The sequence below is a fragment of the Furipterus horrens genome, unplaced genomic scaffold, assembly GCF_987537825.1.
Source record: "Furipterus horrens unplaced genomic scaffold, mFurHor1.1.pri manual_scaffold_4, whole genome shotgun sequence".
In the NCBI taxonomy this organism is placed as follows: Eukaryota; Metazoa; Chordata; class Mammalia; order Chiroptera; family Furipteridae; genus Furipterus; species Furipterus horrens.
Window position 1 is genome coordinate 172,643,152 of NW_028327174.1, and position 15,259 is coordinate 172,658,410.

A 15,259-nucleotide genomic window follows, 5' to 3' on the forward strand; every position below is an offset into this window, starting at 1 on the left:
AGGGTGACTGGAAGCACCCCTAGGGGAGAATAAGGAGAACTTTGCTCAGTGTTTGGACTCTGCTGTCATACCAGCTCTGTCAAAACCTCCCAGCCTGAGACCTGACCTCAGTCCCAGCCTAGAGGTGACAAAAGTAATGGGGCAAGAGAAAATGGCATTGTGCTGCCCTCTCCCATCAAGAAGCAGTTTAGAGGGAATGTTACAAAAACAGATATGGAGCTAGACTCCATCCCCTACTAGCTAGGTGACCAAGTTACTTAACTTCCACAAGCCTTGCGGTCCTCACCTGTCAAATGGTGTTATCGATCTATCTCACAGGATTGTAATGAGGGCTCATGCACATGGAAGCACCAAACAGACTTCAGCCAGCTCTATCATTATCATGAGTTCCAGTTCAGGCCTTGGTTCCCAGGTGCCTAGTGCCCGCCCCACCAAGCCTGGCCCCAGCTGGGCCTCCCCTATGAGAAGGCCTCAGTGTGGTTATGGCCCTGCCTGAGGCAGAAAGGGGTGGGGGTTAGGACAGCAGAACAGTGGCTCCATTTCCTCTTGGAGGCATCGCACCCCCCACCCCCAGCCTTACCCTGCTGGTCTCCCTCCATACTCCATGCTGGCCTGCCTGTCCGGCACCCCTCCCAGGCCCAGGCGGGGCTCTGGTTCATCTCAGCGGCACCCGCTGCCTCATTAAGCCGCCTCATAAACAGGGGCAGCCAGTGGGGGTGGCGGAGGAGGGGGCTTCTCTGGGCCATGTCTGGCCTCAGGGCTTTTTTGGTCCCTGTTCCAATCCCCCCCTCAACTTGCCCCCCAGAAAACGGGGGTCTGGGCTACCTGACCTGACAGGCTGTGAGTATAAGCATACATGTGTGTGTGCATTTGTGTGTGTGCAGCTGGGTTCACATGGAGTGGGAAGCCCCTCCAATTCCCCCCAAGTCTGTGGCCCTGAGGTGGAGGCACTGGTAAAGGTCAGGGTCAGGGTAAAAGCCACATTGGGCCCAGATCTGGGCTTAGTAAGTCCTACTCCCAGCCCTAGAACATTGGTTGGCCCACAGACTCTCCTCTCCTGGAGCTGGGCTCCAGTTCTTACCTCTGGTCCCCTGGTCCCCTTTTGCTTTGCAAAAACTTCCTCTGGCTGAGTAGCCCCAGCTCCTTCCCTTGATTGTCTCTCAGACCTCCACATCTGCCTTTCCCCAAAGGGAGAGAGCTATGGGGAGCAGATCAAATTACCACCTCCTTGGTGGGCTTATGGTGGGCACCATACCTCTAGGAATATGTACCAGAAGCCTGATACCCTCTTGGCAGCTACATTTCCTAGGCCTGAGCCCTTCTTGCTAGGTTTTCATTGATACCTTATCTATAACCCCCTTAAAAGAACGGCTCTTCAATTGGCAGGAACTCCCTAGTCTCTGGCTTTGGTCTCACCCCTGAGTCCTCCATCCAGTCTTTAGGCCTCCCTGCTGAGCTAGGGCCAGAGTAAAAGACACTAGGAAGGAAAACCCAAGCTAGGTCCCAAGACTTGCTTTCCCCTTGTCCATGGGTAGAGAGCCCCTGTCAGGCCTCATAGTGCCTCTTCTTGCTCAATTCCTGGCCTGCGCCTCTCATTTCCTCCTTAAAATCCAAGTGATATTTTTCTCTGCTCTCCCCTCTGCAATGCACCCCCCCCCCCCGCGCCCTCAATTATACACCTGCCTCTTCTTTAAGATGAAGAATCCAGGAGAATAGATTCTGTTCAGAGCAAAACTCAAGTTCAAAAGAGCCATAAATCTGACCAACTGCAATGCCAGCGAGACATGGAACAGGGCTAGCACGTGCTGTAGGCCATGCATATTCTTGCTACAGAACCTCACATATTTTGCTCTGCCCACCTCAGTGTGGGGTCAGCTCTGCCCATGGTGGAGGCCAGTGAATTGTTTTGCCATGTTAGTCACATGCATGTATGGATCATGGTTCCTCCTGGGAACCACATGTGTGTGTGCATGTTCCCGTGTGTGTGGTGGGCAGTGTGCCAGGTCCACTGCAAGGCGTGTGCGCCGCGACGCGCGCGGGGCTGCTGCCTGTAGCTCGTTAGCGGGGGAGGGGGCTTGTGAAACTAGACCCTGGTTATTAGCAATGCATTAGGCGCAGGCAACCGGCCAGGTGGGAGGGACTTCGGACTCTGTCAGGGAACATGTGAGCGTGAGAGCAGCCTTTGTGGGGGACAGGTCTGCAACCCCGATTGGCGCCCTAGAATCAAATTACGTACTTTTAAAGGCTAGCTAGGAGGGGATCATGAAGAGATGGAGCTGGAGCCTGGTGGATGCTGTCAGGGGACAGGTTGATCCTCCAGGTGCCACCCTGGGTTGCCCCATGAAGCACCATCCCAGCCCCAGTCCCAGCCCAGACATCATGGGCCACATGGAGCTCCCACAACCCTATGAACTCAGGGCTCTCAAGGACAGAGAACCTCAAGTTTGCCCCAAACTCCATCACAGCTTGATTAACATTCCAGGCCACAGCTTGACCCCATACTGCCCCCTGTCCACTGCTTAGTTCCCAGCCCGGGCTAACTTCTGACCTACAACTTTAAGCTCACCCTTAAGCTAGAGCTGACTTTGGTGCCCTGACACTAGTCACGGCCTGAACTCACTCCCTGAACCAAACTCAACTCCACCGCCTCATTCTGACCCCTTGAGCCCATCTATGAGTCCTTAAGGACAGGGACTGTTCTGACACTTGGGTCTAGCACAGGCATAGGGACTGGCCCAAAGTATCAGAGGGAGATGCCTGATCAGGGCTGAGATCCAGAAGTAAGAAAACAGAAGTAAGGCTGCCTTGCCTGCCATTTCCCTTCCAGGATTTCTCTCAAAACCCTGGGGAGCCACAAAGACAGATGTGTTCCCATCTAATGGGAGTGACTGGGAAGCCCTAAAGGCCTTAGATCAGGGCACCTCCCTCAGCTCCATCCATCCTCCCAGGCCTTCCCAGTGCCTTCTCCCCTCCGAAAGCTTCTCTGACTGCCCTCAGGCTTCACACTAGAGCAGCTACCAGTGGGGATACAGGTAGCTCCCATGCCATGTGGCTGTGATTAAGGCACTTGGGATTGGGGCAGGGCAGGGGCAGGGCACTCACATGCTGCCACTGGTCCAGGATGAGCGGTCGGTAGCGCAGAAAGAACTTGAGAGGAAAGGACTCAGGGTCGGGCCAGGTGGAGGGGTTCTGCCACGTCACCTCTAACCGGCGAGGGTTGCTGGGCACCGGCCGGGCTACCACATTTTCTGGAGGATCAGGCTTCACTGTTCAAGAGATATAGCTTCATTACCACACTAATCTCTGGGAACACCACTTTGTCACCATGTCCACCATCTTACATCACCAACAACTGTCATCATCATCATCATGGTTGCCATCCCTCTTCTCTGTTGTCAAGTCTGGCAACCACCATTAACAACCATCTCATTACTTTCCCCTCTCCCATTCCTATTGTCACCAATGATTGTCATTATAGTCATTGTGACTAGCTCATGAGATGAACATCCCAAATTTCATTCCATCATCACAACCCCCTTCTCATGATGACCAGTATCCCAATACTAAGCCATCATCCCCTTCGTCACCTCAGTAACCCCCTCATGCACCAGCATCAGACACTCCACCCAAGACCGGCTTTTCACTTCATTTCCATTTCCAAACTGATACATGGGCTCCATTGGAAGAGTCTGGGTTTGAAGCTGCTCTGTGGGTCAAGGTTAAAAGACAGTCCACAGGTGTTGCAGATCTGGGTTGAGGTAGGCTGAGATCTGATGGGAGCATATAAGGGCCCAGCTTATGTAGAGACAGTCTGCCTGGGGACCCAGTCATGAGGTGGGGCAGGCAAGCAGAGGGTCTGGCTGGGTCTGGCTAAGACGAAGAGAAGGCAAGGGGGTCTAGCTGAGATGGAGCGAGATAGGCAGAGGGTCTGGCTGGGATGGAGCAGGGGCAGGCAGAGGGTCTGGTTGGGATGGGGGTTAGGGGGAGGGCAGTATCTGTCCCAGTCCTGTCTCCTGTTCTGACACCTCATTCATCACAGGCCGTAAGGAAGCTATTAGTGTCGGGGGGTGGAGGCTGCAGCTGCACAAGGGTCTGGCCCAGCCTGCCCCCCTCCCCCTCCTGCATGTTGTGGGAGCCAGAGAGATTATGGGAAGAGCTGCTGGAGAGGTCTCTTGGCCCCTGCAGGTAAAGGACATTCACTCAAATGTTCACAGGTATATATATGCTGTGCCTGTGTGTACACATGTATATACACACTGCACATACCTGTGCACACATGTGAACACCTCACCATTACTCATATACACCTCTGGCACACACGCACTTACACAATCCCACTGAAGTAAACAGCAGGAACCCCCCCTTCCCACGCACCAATGGTGAACTCGTCAAAGGTGATAGCTGTGGCGTTGTGGCCCAGAGCATTGCTGACACTTATCGAGACCTTGTACTTGGTGGTGGAGAACAGGTGTATGTAGCGGATGTGGCAGCGGTTCTTGAGGGCTGGGTCCTTCTCACAGACCATAATTTTGGAGCCATGCCTGGAGAGGGGTGAGGCCCAGGCACCATTACCAACATCAAGGGTCAGGTGGGGCAGAGGTTGGGGGCAGGTCAAGCCAAAGGCTGGGCTAGGGTCTGGACTATGGGCATGAGGTGGGGTGAAGGGGGTATGGGAGAGAGGTCAGAGGTCAGGATTGACAGGCGGGTCTACTCACAGCACAGTCACATTGAAGGTGTTGGGGATGTAGGTAGGGGCAGGCAGATGCCAGTTGCAGTAGAAGCCCTTGGGGTAAGCATTGGAGCGGCAGCTGAGCACAGGCTCCCGTGGTGGCACTGGGGGTGAAAACAGCATGGTCAGGGCATTCCTGGAGCCCCGAGTCCCCTGCAGTAGTATGGGGACAGGTGGGCCCCAGAACCCCAGTTCTCCCCCTCCAACCCATCAGCAATGCCAGAGGTTGAGGGGGGGACTGTCAGCGAGGGTCTGAGGCTTCCCAGGCCACAGAGAGCCAGATGTTTAATTAAAGAAAAACAAGGGCTGTAAGGAAAGGGAGCCCCCCCCACCTGCTCAATGGAGGCGGGAACTATGGGGAGCAGGGAGCTGTGGGCCTCAGCTCATCAATCACAGGATGGAGGTGATGTCTGGGGGAATCAGCCCAGCCCCACATCTCCTGCCACATCGTGTCCATTCCCAAACTGCACAACAGAGGCCCAGGGGAGCCTGGTTGCTGGGATGATCAGGGTGCACTCCCTGGGGAGGAGACTCTCCAGGCTTCCCTTCAGCAGAGCATGAGAAACACGACAGGCCTTGTGGTTCCACAGGAACAACAGCACTGCGTGGCAGTTCACGTTTGCATCTTTATGTGTCTGCATGCATGGGTATATATATTACGTGTGTGTGTGACATGAACAAGTGACCTGTGATGGGATTTAGGCACATGTGTAGGAGCGTCTATGTGCATGGCTCTCAGAGTGTGTGTCCACATATGATTGCAAGTGTGTGCACATCCCAGTTGCGAGAAAGCTGCTACTCCCGTGGTGTGTATCTCACCCCTGCCCAAGCCCTGGCCTCTCCATTCTGTCACAGACCCTTTAAGAAGCTCTTTACATGGTCAGCAGCTGTCTTCACTCCAGAATGGGGAGACCCAGAGAGGGAGAGGCACCTGCCTGGGGTCACATAGCAAGTCAAAGCTGGGACTACACCCAAGGATGGGGATACCACCTACATGACCACACACACACACACTTGGGAAGTGTTTTCTGTTGTTTGACCGCACTCTGGCTGCCGCGAGCACTTAGTCCAGCTGTTCCCACCCTCAGGCACTGGGTAAGGCGTGAGCACAGCCGGCTCAGGTTCCTGGAAGGAGGCAGCTTCTGTGATCTGACCCAGGCAAGGAATGTCTGTGGTGGCTCCAGGGACACTGACACCTCCCTCCTGTGCCCCCCTCACTCCCTCCCCACCCCCTGCCTGACAGGTGGACAGGAAATAGGAGGGGGGCAGTTCAATAAGCCAGGGACAGTGAAGGGGAGTACATGTCTATGCTTGCTGAGTGGCCATGGTGACACATGGAGAACTGTGGGCTTTCATCCACAGTGTGCACATGACTCTGACTTTGTGTGATTGCATGTACATGTCTCGAATGTGTGAAGTATGTATTTATGTGTTTGGGCTGAACCCCCAGGACCCCATCTGGCTTTGCAGCAGAAGAGATGAGGGGCTCAGCGAGGCACCAGAGAAGTTTGGGCATAGCATGTGGAGTGGGCACTGCTGTGGGCAGAGGCAGCTGCATGCCCCTGGCCTACAAGGGAGAGCCAGAGCCCAGCCAAGCCCCACAGGGGCAACCTGCATTCTGCCCACTGCTATCTGCCTCCCATGGGAAGCCTTCCTGGCCCTGTGTCCATCTTGTGGCTCTTGCATGTTCATACTGTGTGCCTCTCCTATCCCTTCTCTATCTGCCCAGGGGCACAGAGGCATGGGGGTGGGGTGGGGGGCGGCCAAGGACACAGGAAGTGCCTTGTGGGGGCCTGTGGGCCAGGACAGAGTTGGCAGCAACCCCAGGAGGAAAGGACATTCCGAGGTCGGCCTGCTGAAAATCTTCCACTCCTCCCTTCTGCCACCACCCCCCCTTACCCTCAGCTTCAAAGGAGAAGGGCGCTGGGGGGTGGGGGTGGGGTACTGAAGCCTGCAGAGTCAGCTCCCTGCTGCCTGGGACTCTTGGGAGGGCAGAGCGGGCCATAGCACTGGACTCACGGCCCCCTTCCCCCAGCCAGCCACCCACTAACCGGCCTCCTCCATTCTTCTTACTGTCCTTCCCCTGAAACCAATTTCCCTCTCTAACTGGGCAGGTCATAGAGGGCTGGGGGGCCAGGCAGGGCTTTGTCTGTCATCTGGCTACTCCTGCCTGGCCCTGGGCCCTGAGTAGGAAAGGGCTTGGGTTTCCTGACAGGGACCAGGTTTCTCAGAGGGAAAAGGAGGAAAGAAAAACAAAGAAAAGGAAGAAAAGGAGTGACTTGCTGCAGCTGGAGCCCAGCTGAGGGGCCGGGTGGGCGGAGGTGGGGGTGCTGCGAGAGACCAAGTGTGAGGCTGTGGGACAGTGTGCGGTCGGGAGGCCTGTTGCAAGTGTGCTGTGAGTCTGGGGAGAGGCAGCTTCTAGGACAGCGAGATTGTGAGGCTGTGTGTGTGTAACTCTGAGAGGCTTCGTGTGTGTGACTGAGACTCTGGGCCGCTGTGTGCCTGTGTGATCAGCTGTGTGTGACTGAAGGCATATGTGACTCAGGGAGTGGCTGTTTGCATTCGGGATTGTCTGTATGTGTAAGGCTGTGTGGCCGAGGTGCTCTGGGAGAGCACATACAGATGTGCCCTATGTCTGAAACACAGTAACAGTGACACTACACACTGGAGATACTGTATATAAGGTAGAGTTTAAGCCTGAATGTATCTTTTGAACTGGGTATGGGAAGGTGCCCAGAATTCCAAGTGTGCTCACACAGATGAACTGAACACCATGTGAGAGCATGTTAGAAAAAGCTCATATGCATACACATATCATAGTATCACACTCTGGGCATACGGGTGTGTTCCTGAACACCCAGGCAGCCCGAGTTGTCTCTTGTGGGGACTCCTGAGAAGTCCAAGTGATGCTGTCAGCCAGTGGCAGGGTGCCCTTGGGTCCCATGCGGGGCCATGTGTGCGTGTGCCCTTGCTGGCCCAGAGTTTGTTTGTTTTCCTCCTAATTGGCTTGTTTTTCCATGTCCAGCCCACCAAACCGCATGTTTTTCCTCTCATCTCGCCAGCCCGCCTGGGCTGGAGCCCCCGGCATGTACGAGGCCTGCTGGCAGGCCCAAAGAGAAGGAGGGGCAGGCTGCCCACACCCTGGCCACGCCAGATCAGGCTGGGTGGGGCAGGACCAGCTCTAGCCCTACCCGGGACCACTCATGCTCCTACTCCTGCCTGGCATTCAAGGGCCATGGCCTGTCCCAACCTTATCTCATGGCATCCCTTGATATAACCCAACATCTGGACTCCCAAATGCCGCCCCCCCCCACCACTACCTCCCACTGACTGCTCTTTCCTTCCAGCCAAACAGGGCTGAGGGCAAAGTAATGCTGAACCAGGGGGTCTGAAGTTCCCATCCTGACCACTCTACAAATTTTAAACGTTGGAAAAGGAACTGTCCAATTTAAATTTACTCAATTGATCTGATTTGTTTTAGCTTAAAATCAGAATGATACTGCATCAGCTGTGTCTAGTAAATAAGACTATGAAAGGGAACCCTGTGATCCTATTTCCTAATGTGGAGGTGGTCCTTTTGTCCTCCTGGGCAGGGAACTACTCAGAACTGTTTGTGAGTATCCACCTGAGGGCAGAGAGGTGGATCACAAGAAAGCCATTCAGGGACCAGTCTGATTCAGAGGAATTTCAACAGAATATTTTTTATGATCTGGTTCCTGTGGAAATAAGAGACATAAAAATCATATGTGTCTAGGATAAACATTAAACAATTTTTTATTTGAATGACCCACAAATCAGGGGTAACTTTGTCCTGTTCTCTGAGTGCTAGCAAGAAGGATAATTTGATATCAAGTGTTGCCAAACCCAGTCTCTTGTTACTAATATAAAGTGACTGAGACAATCATGATTAATGTTCCCTGTTCCTCCGACCAGCTCTTTACAAGGAAATAAGGCAATGAGAGATAAGTACCTGTTACTAATGCTATAGCCAATTCATGGCCAGCTCCCCTCTGATGGGCAGGGCCTGGGGAATGGTCAGCACTAAATACAAAAGGTCTGGGCTCTGGTCACAACAGGGCAGCTGTGGGCATGTCCTGTGGGTATGGACTATAGCCATTACTTCTAGACCTAATTCCCCTCAAAGGATATCTAGTCATTAGGAATGGGGGCCCAGGGTCGCCAAGGCCCAGCCATTACTATCAACCTTGTCCATCCTGAAGACTTCTGGGAATCAAACTGAGAACTCAGGAGTGTAAATGACAGTGACAAGTAGGTCTCCTCCATCTTCCATGGCACTCAATACATGGCCTCCCCCACCCCCCCATCCCCACCCCTACTCCCAGTAAGGGCTCCCTGGGAAAGGCTAAGTCCTCCACTTCGCTTATCAGGGAGGACATCTTTAGGCTGGCCCTGCATTTCTAGACCTGGTCAACAGGGGTCGCTCCACCCCTGACTTGCAACTAAGCAGTTTGGTTAGGAAAGCCATCTCTATAGAGTTTAAACATATCAAAAGCTTTTCTGTGCTGAAAGAAATATCTCCACCAAACCATATTTCCACCCTTCCTCTAGCCCTACTGGTGGGTCAACCATTTCCCATGGCTGTCCACACCCATCTCCTGACAGCGGGGCAAGGGCCTGCTCCCAGGCCTCTCAAGCATCTCCTCCCCTTGGTAGCTCCCAGGGAGAGTAAAGAAACCATCTTCAGACAGTGAGGGTGCATCACCCAACTGGCATAAGGCCAGGGAAGCTTGAATCTTTGGCTCAAGGAGAAAATAAATAAAACTGTTTTCTGAGTACTTTTTCGGTCAGTGGGAGCCTCTGGCTGGGATCTGGGGGCTGACCCTCAGCAACACTGATAACCTCATCCTTCTGACTTCTCCAAACCCCTCTTCCAAATCCCACTCACCAGGGCTTCCTTCTACCTTCCTGCTGGCTGCTGCTTTTCTCTTTGTGGCTCATTTCTATCAACCCCTCATACAGTGATGGCCTTCAGGGCTCATTCTGGGCCATTTCTTCTCCTCACCCCACAATCTCTCCCTTGGCCATCTCATCCCTCCCATAGCTTTGATGCTGACAAGTCCCTAGATTCCTGTCTCCAGCATAGACCTCTCCCCTAAACCCCAAACCCTCAGATTCACTGACTACCAGCCATCAACCCCCTGTTATCACCCAAGGACCCCAAAAAATGTATCTATAGCAGATATGGGTGGCATCACAGATACCTCACCCATACCCACTGCTGCTTCTGCAGTTACTTGCCTAAGAGCTTTCTTTGGTCACCAAAGCCTGCATTGCCTGCTGAGACATCAGGTCAAAAGTGCTGGAGAATTACAATACCCCCACCCCAACCCCCACCCCCACCAGGAGAATCCCCCAACCAGGGATGGGCAGGAGTTGGTATAAAAGCACCCAAGCTCCCACACCCCTCTGGCAGGAGATCTCTGAGTTGCAGGTTCTGCCTGGGCTCCAAGTGTCCCCATGGGTTAAGCTCCAATAGTCCAGACTTAATAGCTGGTAATTCTTTATTGACTAACTTAACTTCCTTTTTCTATCATTTGCCCATTGCCCTATGGTGTTTCTGACACCTGCCAAACAAACTACTTGCACATGAATTCTCATCTTGGAGTCTGATCCTAGGGAAACCCAAAAGACCTGTCCAAATGGAACGTACTGTCTTCTCCTCCAACGGGTCGTCCTACTGTGTCTCAGCAGTGACTGGTACTGCCAGCTGTCTGGACTCCCCTTGTTCTCTACTCTCCTGTCCTCCCCACTTCCAGTCCAGCACCAACTCCTGGAGGTCCAGCTGTCCCCTCTCAACTTCCCCGACTCTATGCCCTTGTCCCAGGTCTTCATCATCTCTATTGCATCCCAACAACAGCCTCCTTCCTGCCTGGCTTTGCCCTATCCAATCTGCTCTTTTCACTACAATAAAAGGAATCTTTTAGGAAGATTCTTGTCACTCCCCAGCATCTAGGATCATGATCTGCCTGTCCCCTCCTTCCCCCATTTCATGCCTTCCCAGCCTCTGATACCTACAGTTACACTCTGCCAGAAATAACTTTTTGAATGTATTAGTCCAAAATCCCCTAAGTCTCCACTTGTCTCCCACTTGAGGAAGCCCTCCTTCTCCCCTGGGCCTTCCTTAGTGCCCATATGCATATCTACATAACCAAAGATCCCATTTTCCTCCACAAGGCCCTCATGGCCAGCCTCTGTAAGAGTGCAGTGGACTGTCGCTACTCCCACCCTGAACTGTGACCCCAGGATTACTCCCACCAGGCCCCAGATGGGCCATGATCTGCCAGCCCTCCTCTACCCACTTTGTCATAGGAACAGGAATTCAAGATCTCAAAGACCTCTGGGAAGGGCGGGTGCAGAGATACATGTGCAGAATGCCCAGGGGTCTGGACTCAATGGGTAAGACTTGGCTCAGAGGTCAGAAGAGCAGACTGGGATGAAATCAGAGGGCAAGGGTCAGGGTACAGCAGCCCTCTTCCCTCCACCAACAGGAAGGGGACTTAGGCTAGGCCAAGGATCTAGGCCTCGGCCAAGGATCTAGGCCTCACTGACAACCCCTCTGAGTGAAGTAGGAGATCAAATGAGGGGTTGGGAGCAACACTTACAGCCCACATGTAGGAGAACTTGGTGACGCGGGTGCCAGGAGTCACGGTGGAAGCAGGCATAGAGGCCACTGTGGCCCAGTTCCAGGCCACGAAGCACGAGCTGAGAGCCATTGAGCAGGTCAGGGGCCAGGTCTGTCCCGTTTACCCGCCACGTCACAGCTGCATCCCAGTTGGCTGTCCCACATGGCAGAGTCACGTCTGAGCCCAGGCGCTCATACTGCATGTGGGGTGCCTCTGTGGGGATAGGGAGGGCACAGAGCAAAAGTCACAGGTCACAGCCATGCCCAGCAAGCACAGGTGAGTGTGCAAGCATGACAACCTGTGAATGTGCATGAGAGAGGAGTCCAGGCCAAGAGGCTCCATGTCTGCTGGTGTGAGTGTCTTGGGGAGATGAGTGTGCAAAATGTCTCTGGGGCTAAGCAAGTGTACAGGTATGTAAGTGTCTCCAAAACTGGATGTGTGCCCTGGCTGGTGTGGACTAAGTGCCAGCCTGTGAACTAAAAGGTCACTGGTTCAATTCCCAGTCAGAGCACAAGCCTGGGTTGTGGGCCAGGTCCCCAGTTGGGGGCGTGCAAGAAGGAACCTATTGATGCATCTCTTGAACATCATTGTATCTCTCCCTCTCTTTCTCCCTCCCTTCCCCTCTCTCCAAAACAAAAACAAAACAAAACTGTATGTGTGTGTGAGAGAGACAGAGGGAAGGAGAGAGGAAGGGGGGGAGGGAAAGAGAGAAAGAGAGAGAGATTGATTGAATAGTGCTGGGAGGTTTGTTTTTTTCAAACACCCACTTTGTTGTTCCACTTATTTATACATTCATTGGTTGTTTCTCGTATGTGCCCTAACCAAGGATTGAACTTGCAACCTTGGTGTACTGGGATGACACTAACCAACTGAGCTACCTGGCCAGGGCTAGAGTGTATGGGGAGGTATTTTAGAACTCAGTGAAAAGCCAGTTCACCTCCAGTCCCTAGGTCTTTTAGAAAGTTTTCCTGACCCCCATGACCCTAACCTCTTACCACTAACAGGCCCAGCCCCAGTCACTGACATCTGCTACCCAGGCAAGCTGGAGCTGAGGGGCCCCATTCCTGGACTCCTTTCTCTGTCTTTCCCCATCTGTTTCTCTTCCCCATCCTTATCTCTTTCTGTCCTGCCTTTCTCTTCCTCTCTCCCACTCTGGCCCCCCTGACAAGCCCCACCTCCCACCCCCAACCAGCCATCCAGGGTTTGGGCAGCAGTAGGAAGGGAGAAAGGGCTGGGTGGAGGACTGGAGCTCTAGGGAACTCCTGGCAGCTGTCAACTTCAAGAGGCAGGAACTGCTTCGGCTGGGGGTGGAGAGTGCTGGGACTGAGAGAGCGCTCTCCTCTCCTGCCCCCAGGAGGGGCCTGTCAGAGCCAAAAGCAAACCCCAGCCTTGGCCTCGGCAACCCAGGCGTGATGGACGGAGCCCAGGAGACTGGAGTGGAAGGGTGGGAGGGAGCACCTGTCAAGAGGCAGCACTAGGTCGGGGAGGCATGTGGGACAGAAAGTCCCAAACACCTATCTACAGACACGGGTAGAGACACAGGCATGGAGAGTCGGGAGACTGCTGGGAGATCCGAATCTAATCTCTGCATCCTGCCCCCCAAGCTGGAAGGACAGATGCTTCCCTGGTCCCCGCCAGATCTGTGGAGTGAGGATGGGAGGGGAAGAGTGAAGGGGAGGGGGCTAGTGGGGGGTTGTGGGATCCCTCGTTAACACTCGCTCAAGTCTCCCCTCTGAGAGCTACCCCACTGAGCTGGGGAATTTTCAGAGGCAGTTCCTGTTAACGAGCCAATTAAGTTGGGCCAGTGGCCCCTTAATTAGACTTGTTAACACCATCAGGACAGCAGGGGGTAGGGATTTCCCCCCCCCATGTCACCAGCCACCGCTTCCCTCCATTGCAGCCCCTTCCCCAGTACTGCTTTTCTCTGTGCTGGAACATCTGTCCCTGTTTGTTGCCTCAGTCTGTCTCCCTGTGCTGCAGTCTCTCCATGTCTCCAGGTCTCTCCCCCGCTGCCTGTCTCTGTCTTGCCCCTCTCTGAGCCTCCCTGTCCCTGTCAGAGGAGAGGGAAGCAGGAAACCCAGCCAGCCCTGACCATTCGTCTGTGGGGCCTGGGACCAGCCGAGCAGAGGATGAACGGGGCGGAAGGGCGGTGGCTGGGGGCCTTGGAGGCCACAGCTGTGAGGCTGGACCAGAGACTGAATGGGGGCCTCCCCCTGACCAGAGGCCCAGTGTCCAAGGCTCAAGCCATAGAGCCCCCCCACCCCAGCCCACCAGCCCTAGCCATTGAGCCCCCTTCCAGCCTCCTTTCCAAAAACCTGGAGCTTCCAGGAAGCATGCCAAGCCCCTCTCTCTCTGCAACATCCCCCCCCCAAGCAGAGACTCTGCGTCCAGCTGCCTGAGGAGGAGGCTAAAAACTGACCGTTGGGGAGGGGGTGTGGCCATCATGGTCCCAGCAGTAACACATCAACACGTCAACATTGACCAACAGCAGCTCAGAACTAGCATGGACCCAGGATGGTCCTTTAATCCTGGGGTCAGGTCCAGCTACAGGTGAGGAAACAGTGACCCAACAGCACCACAAATATAATGGCAATATTGTCCACTGCACACTGTCCACCTCACAGAGGACATGGAAACACAACCCAATGACAATAATAATGGCAAACCAACGGGCAGGGCAGGAATGAAAAAATGACAACACAATGACAGAAGTCAACTACAGGCCACAAGGCAGAAGCAGAGGGGGCAACATGATATGACAATCACAGTGTCACACTGCCACAGTAACACAACACTGGCAATACACACAGCCATGCAACTGCTCCAAAGATGGCAGTGATTTAATCCTTTGTTTCTGGACAGCTCTCCCCCCACCCCATGGGTGCCCCTACTGATGTGCTGTCCATTTCAGAAATTAAATCAAGCAGCAGGGGGAGGATGGGGTTCTTGGCCCTGACGCGGTGACAAATGCTCCAAAGGAATCAGCTGTGAAAAGGTTGTTAGAAGCCAGGATGAGAGACAGAGACAGGATGAGGTCATGGACACAGAGAGCACAGAGGGACAGAGCCGACGGCTCCCTCACACCTGCACACACAGGCTCACATGGGGACCACATGCCGGAAATAGTCCCCCTGGGTGTCCTAAGCAACTTCACATCACCACACACATAGGGCAAGGACAATCACCACAAAGAACAAGCACATACTGGACAACTGTCTGCAAGGTCACAGACACACAGGGACACTGTCCCACTTCAGGGATGGTAACACCTGATACAAGATCACATGCATGTATAGGAAGGGCACCATCACCCAGAAGCACAGTTACATAGGGGGACATGGCCTCATACACGAGGGGAAAATTCAACAGGGACACAAACATACAGACAGAAACAGAGATAAATTATCACATGTGGGGTATAGTCTCAACCACAAGGACCCAGTCCCACAAAGGGCATGATCACACACAGATAATGTCACACTGGAGCACAGCCCACAGGATGCAAACACACAGAAACACACTCAAACAGGGACATGGTCTCACCCAACAAGAATTCAGCCTAATGTGCAAGGACAGTCCCACACACTTGTAGAGATGTGGCCTTGGTCACATGTGGCTCTGCTTCATATACAGGGCAGGGACCAGGCCAATGGTAGAGACCACTGCAGGCCTAGGGAAGTCAGGTGGTCACAGGAGCCCAGGGCAGGCTGACTGAAGGCAGGAGATCAATTGGCTGGCCTAGTAGTGGTCCCTTTGGTCCCTGCCCATTGAGTAGCAGCCATGGGGGCAGGCCAGGCTCTCTGGGTCTTAGTGTTGGTCTCACAAGGAAGAGGCCCCAGGAGCTTTGACGCACTACCCACCTTGAACCCACAGCCTTGAGAGTGGC

The 15,259-nt window shown here is 53.9% G+C and overlaps 1 protein-coding gene across 2 annotated transcripts in view; it reads right to left on the reverse strand.

Moving 5' to 3' along the window:
• CNTFR (ciliary neurotrophic factor receptor) overlaps positions 1-15,259 on the reverse strand; it is a 37,826-nt gene that overhangs the window by 1,691 nt on the left and 20,876 nt on the right. For both annotated transcript variants that reach the window (XM_090275896.1, XM_090275897.1), the window contains exons 3-6: positions 11,353-11,586; positions 4,716-4,833; positions 4,375-4,541; positions 3,103-3,266 (exon numbers count right to left, since the gene is read on the reverse strand). In XM_090275896.1, coding sequence (XP_090132022.1) covers positions 3,103-3,266; positions 4,375-4,541; positions 4,716-4,833; positions 11,353-11,586 — 683 coding nt within the window. The remainder of the gene's footprint in view (positions 1-3,102; positions 3,267-4,374; positions 4,542-4,715; positions 4,834-11,352; positions 11,587-15,259) is intronic.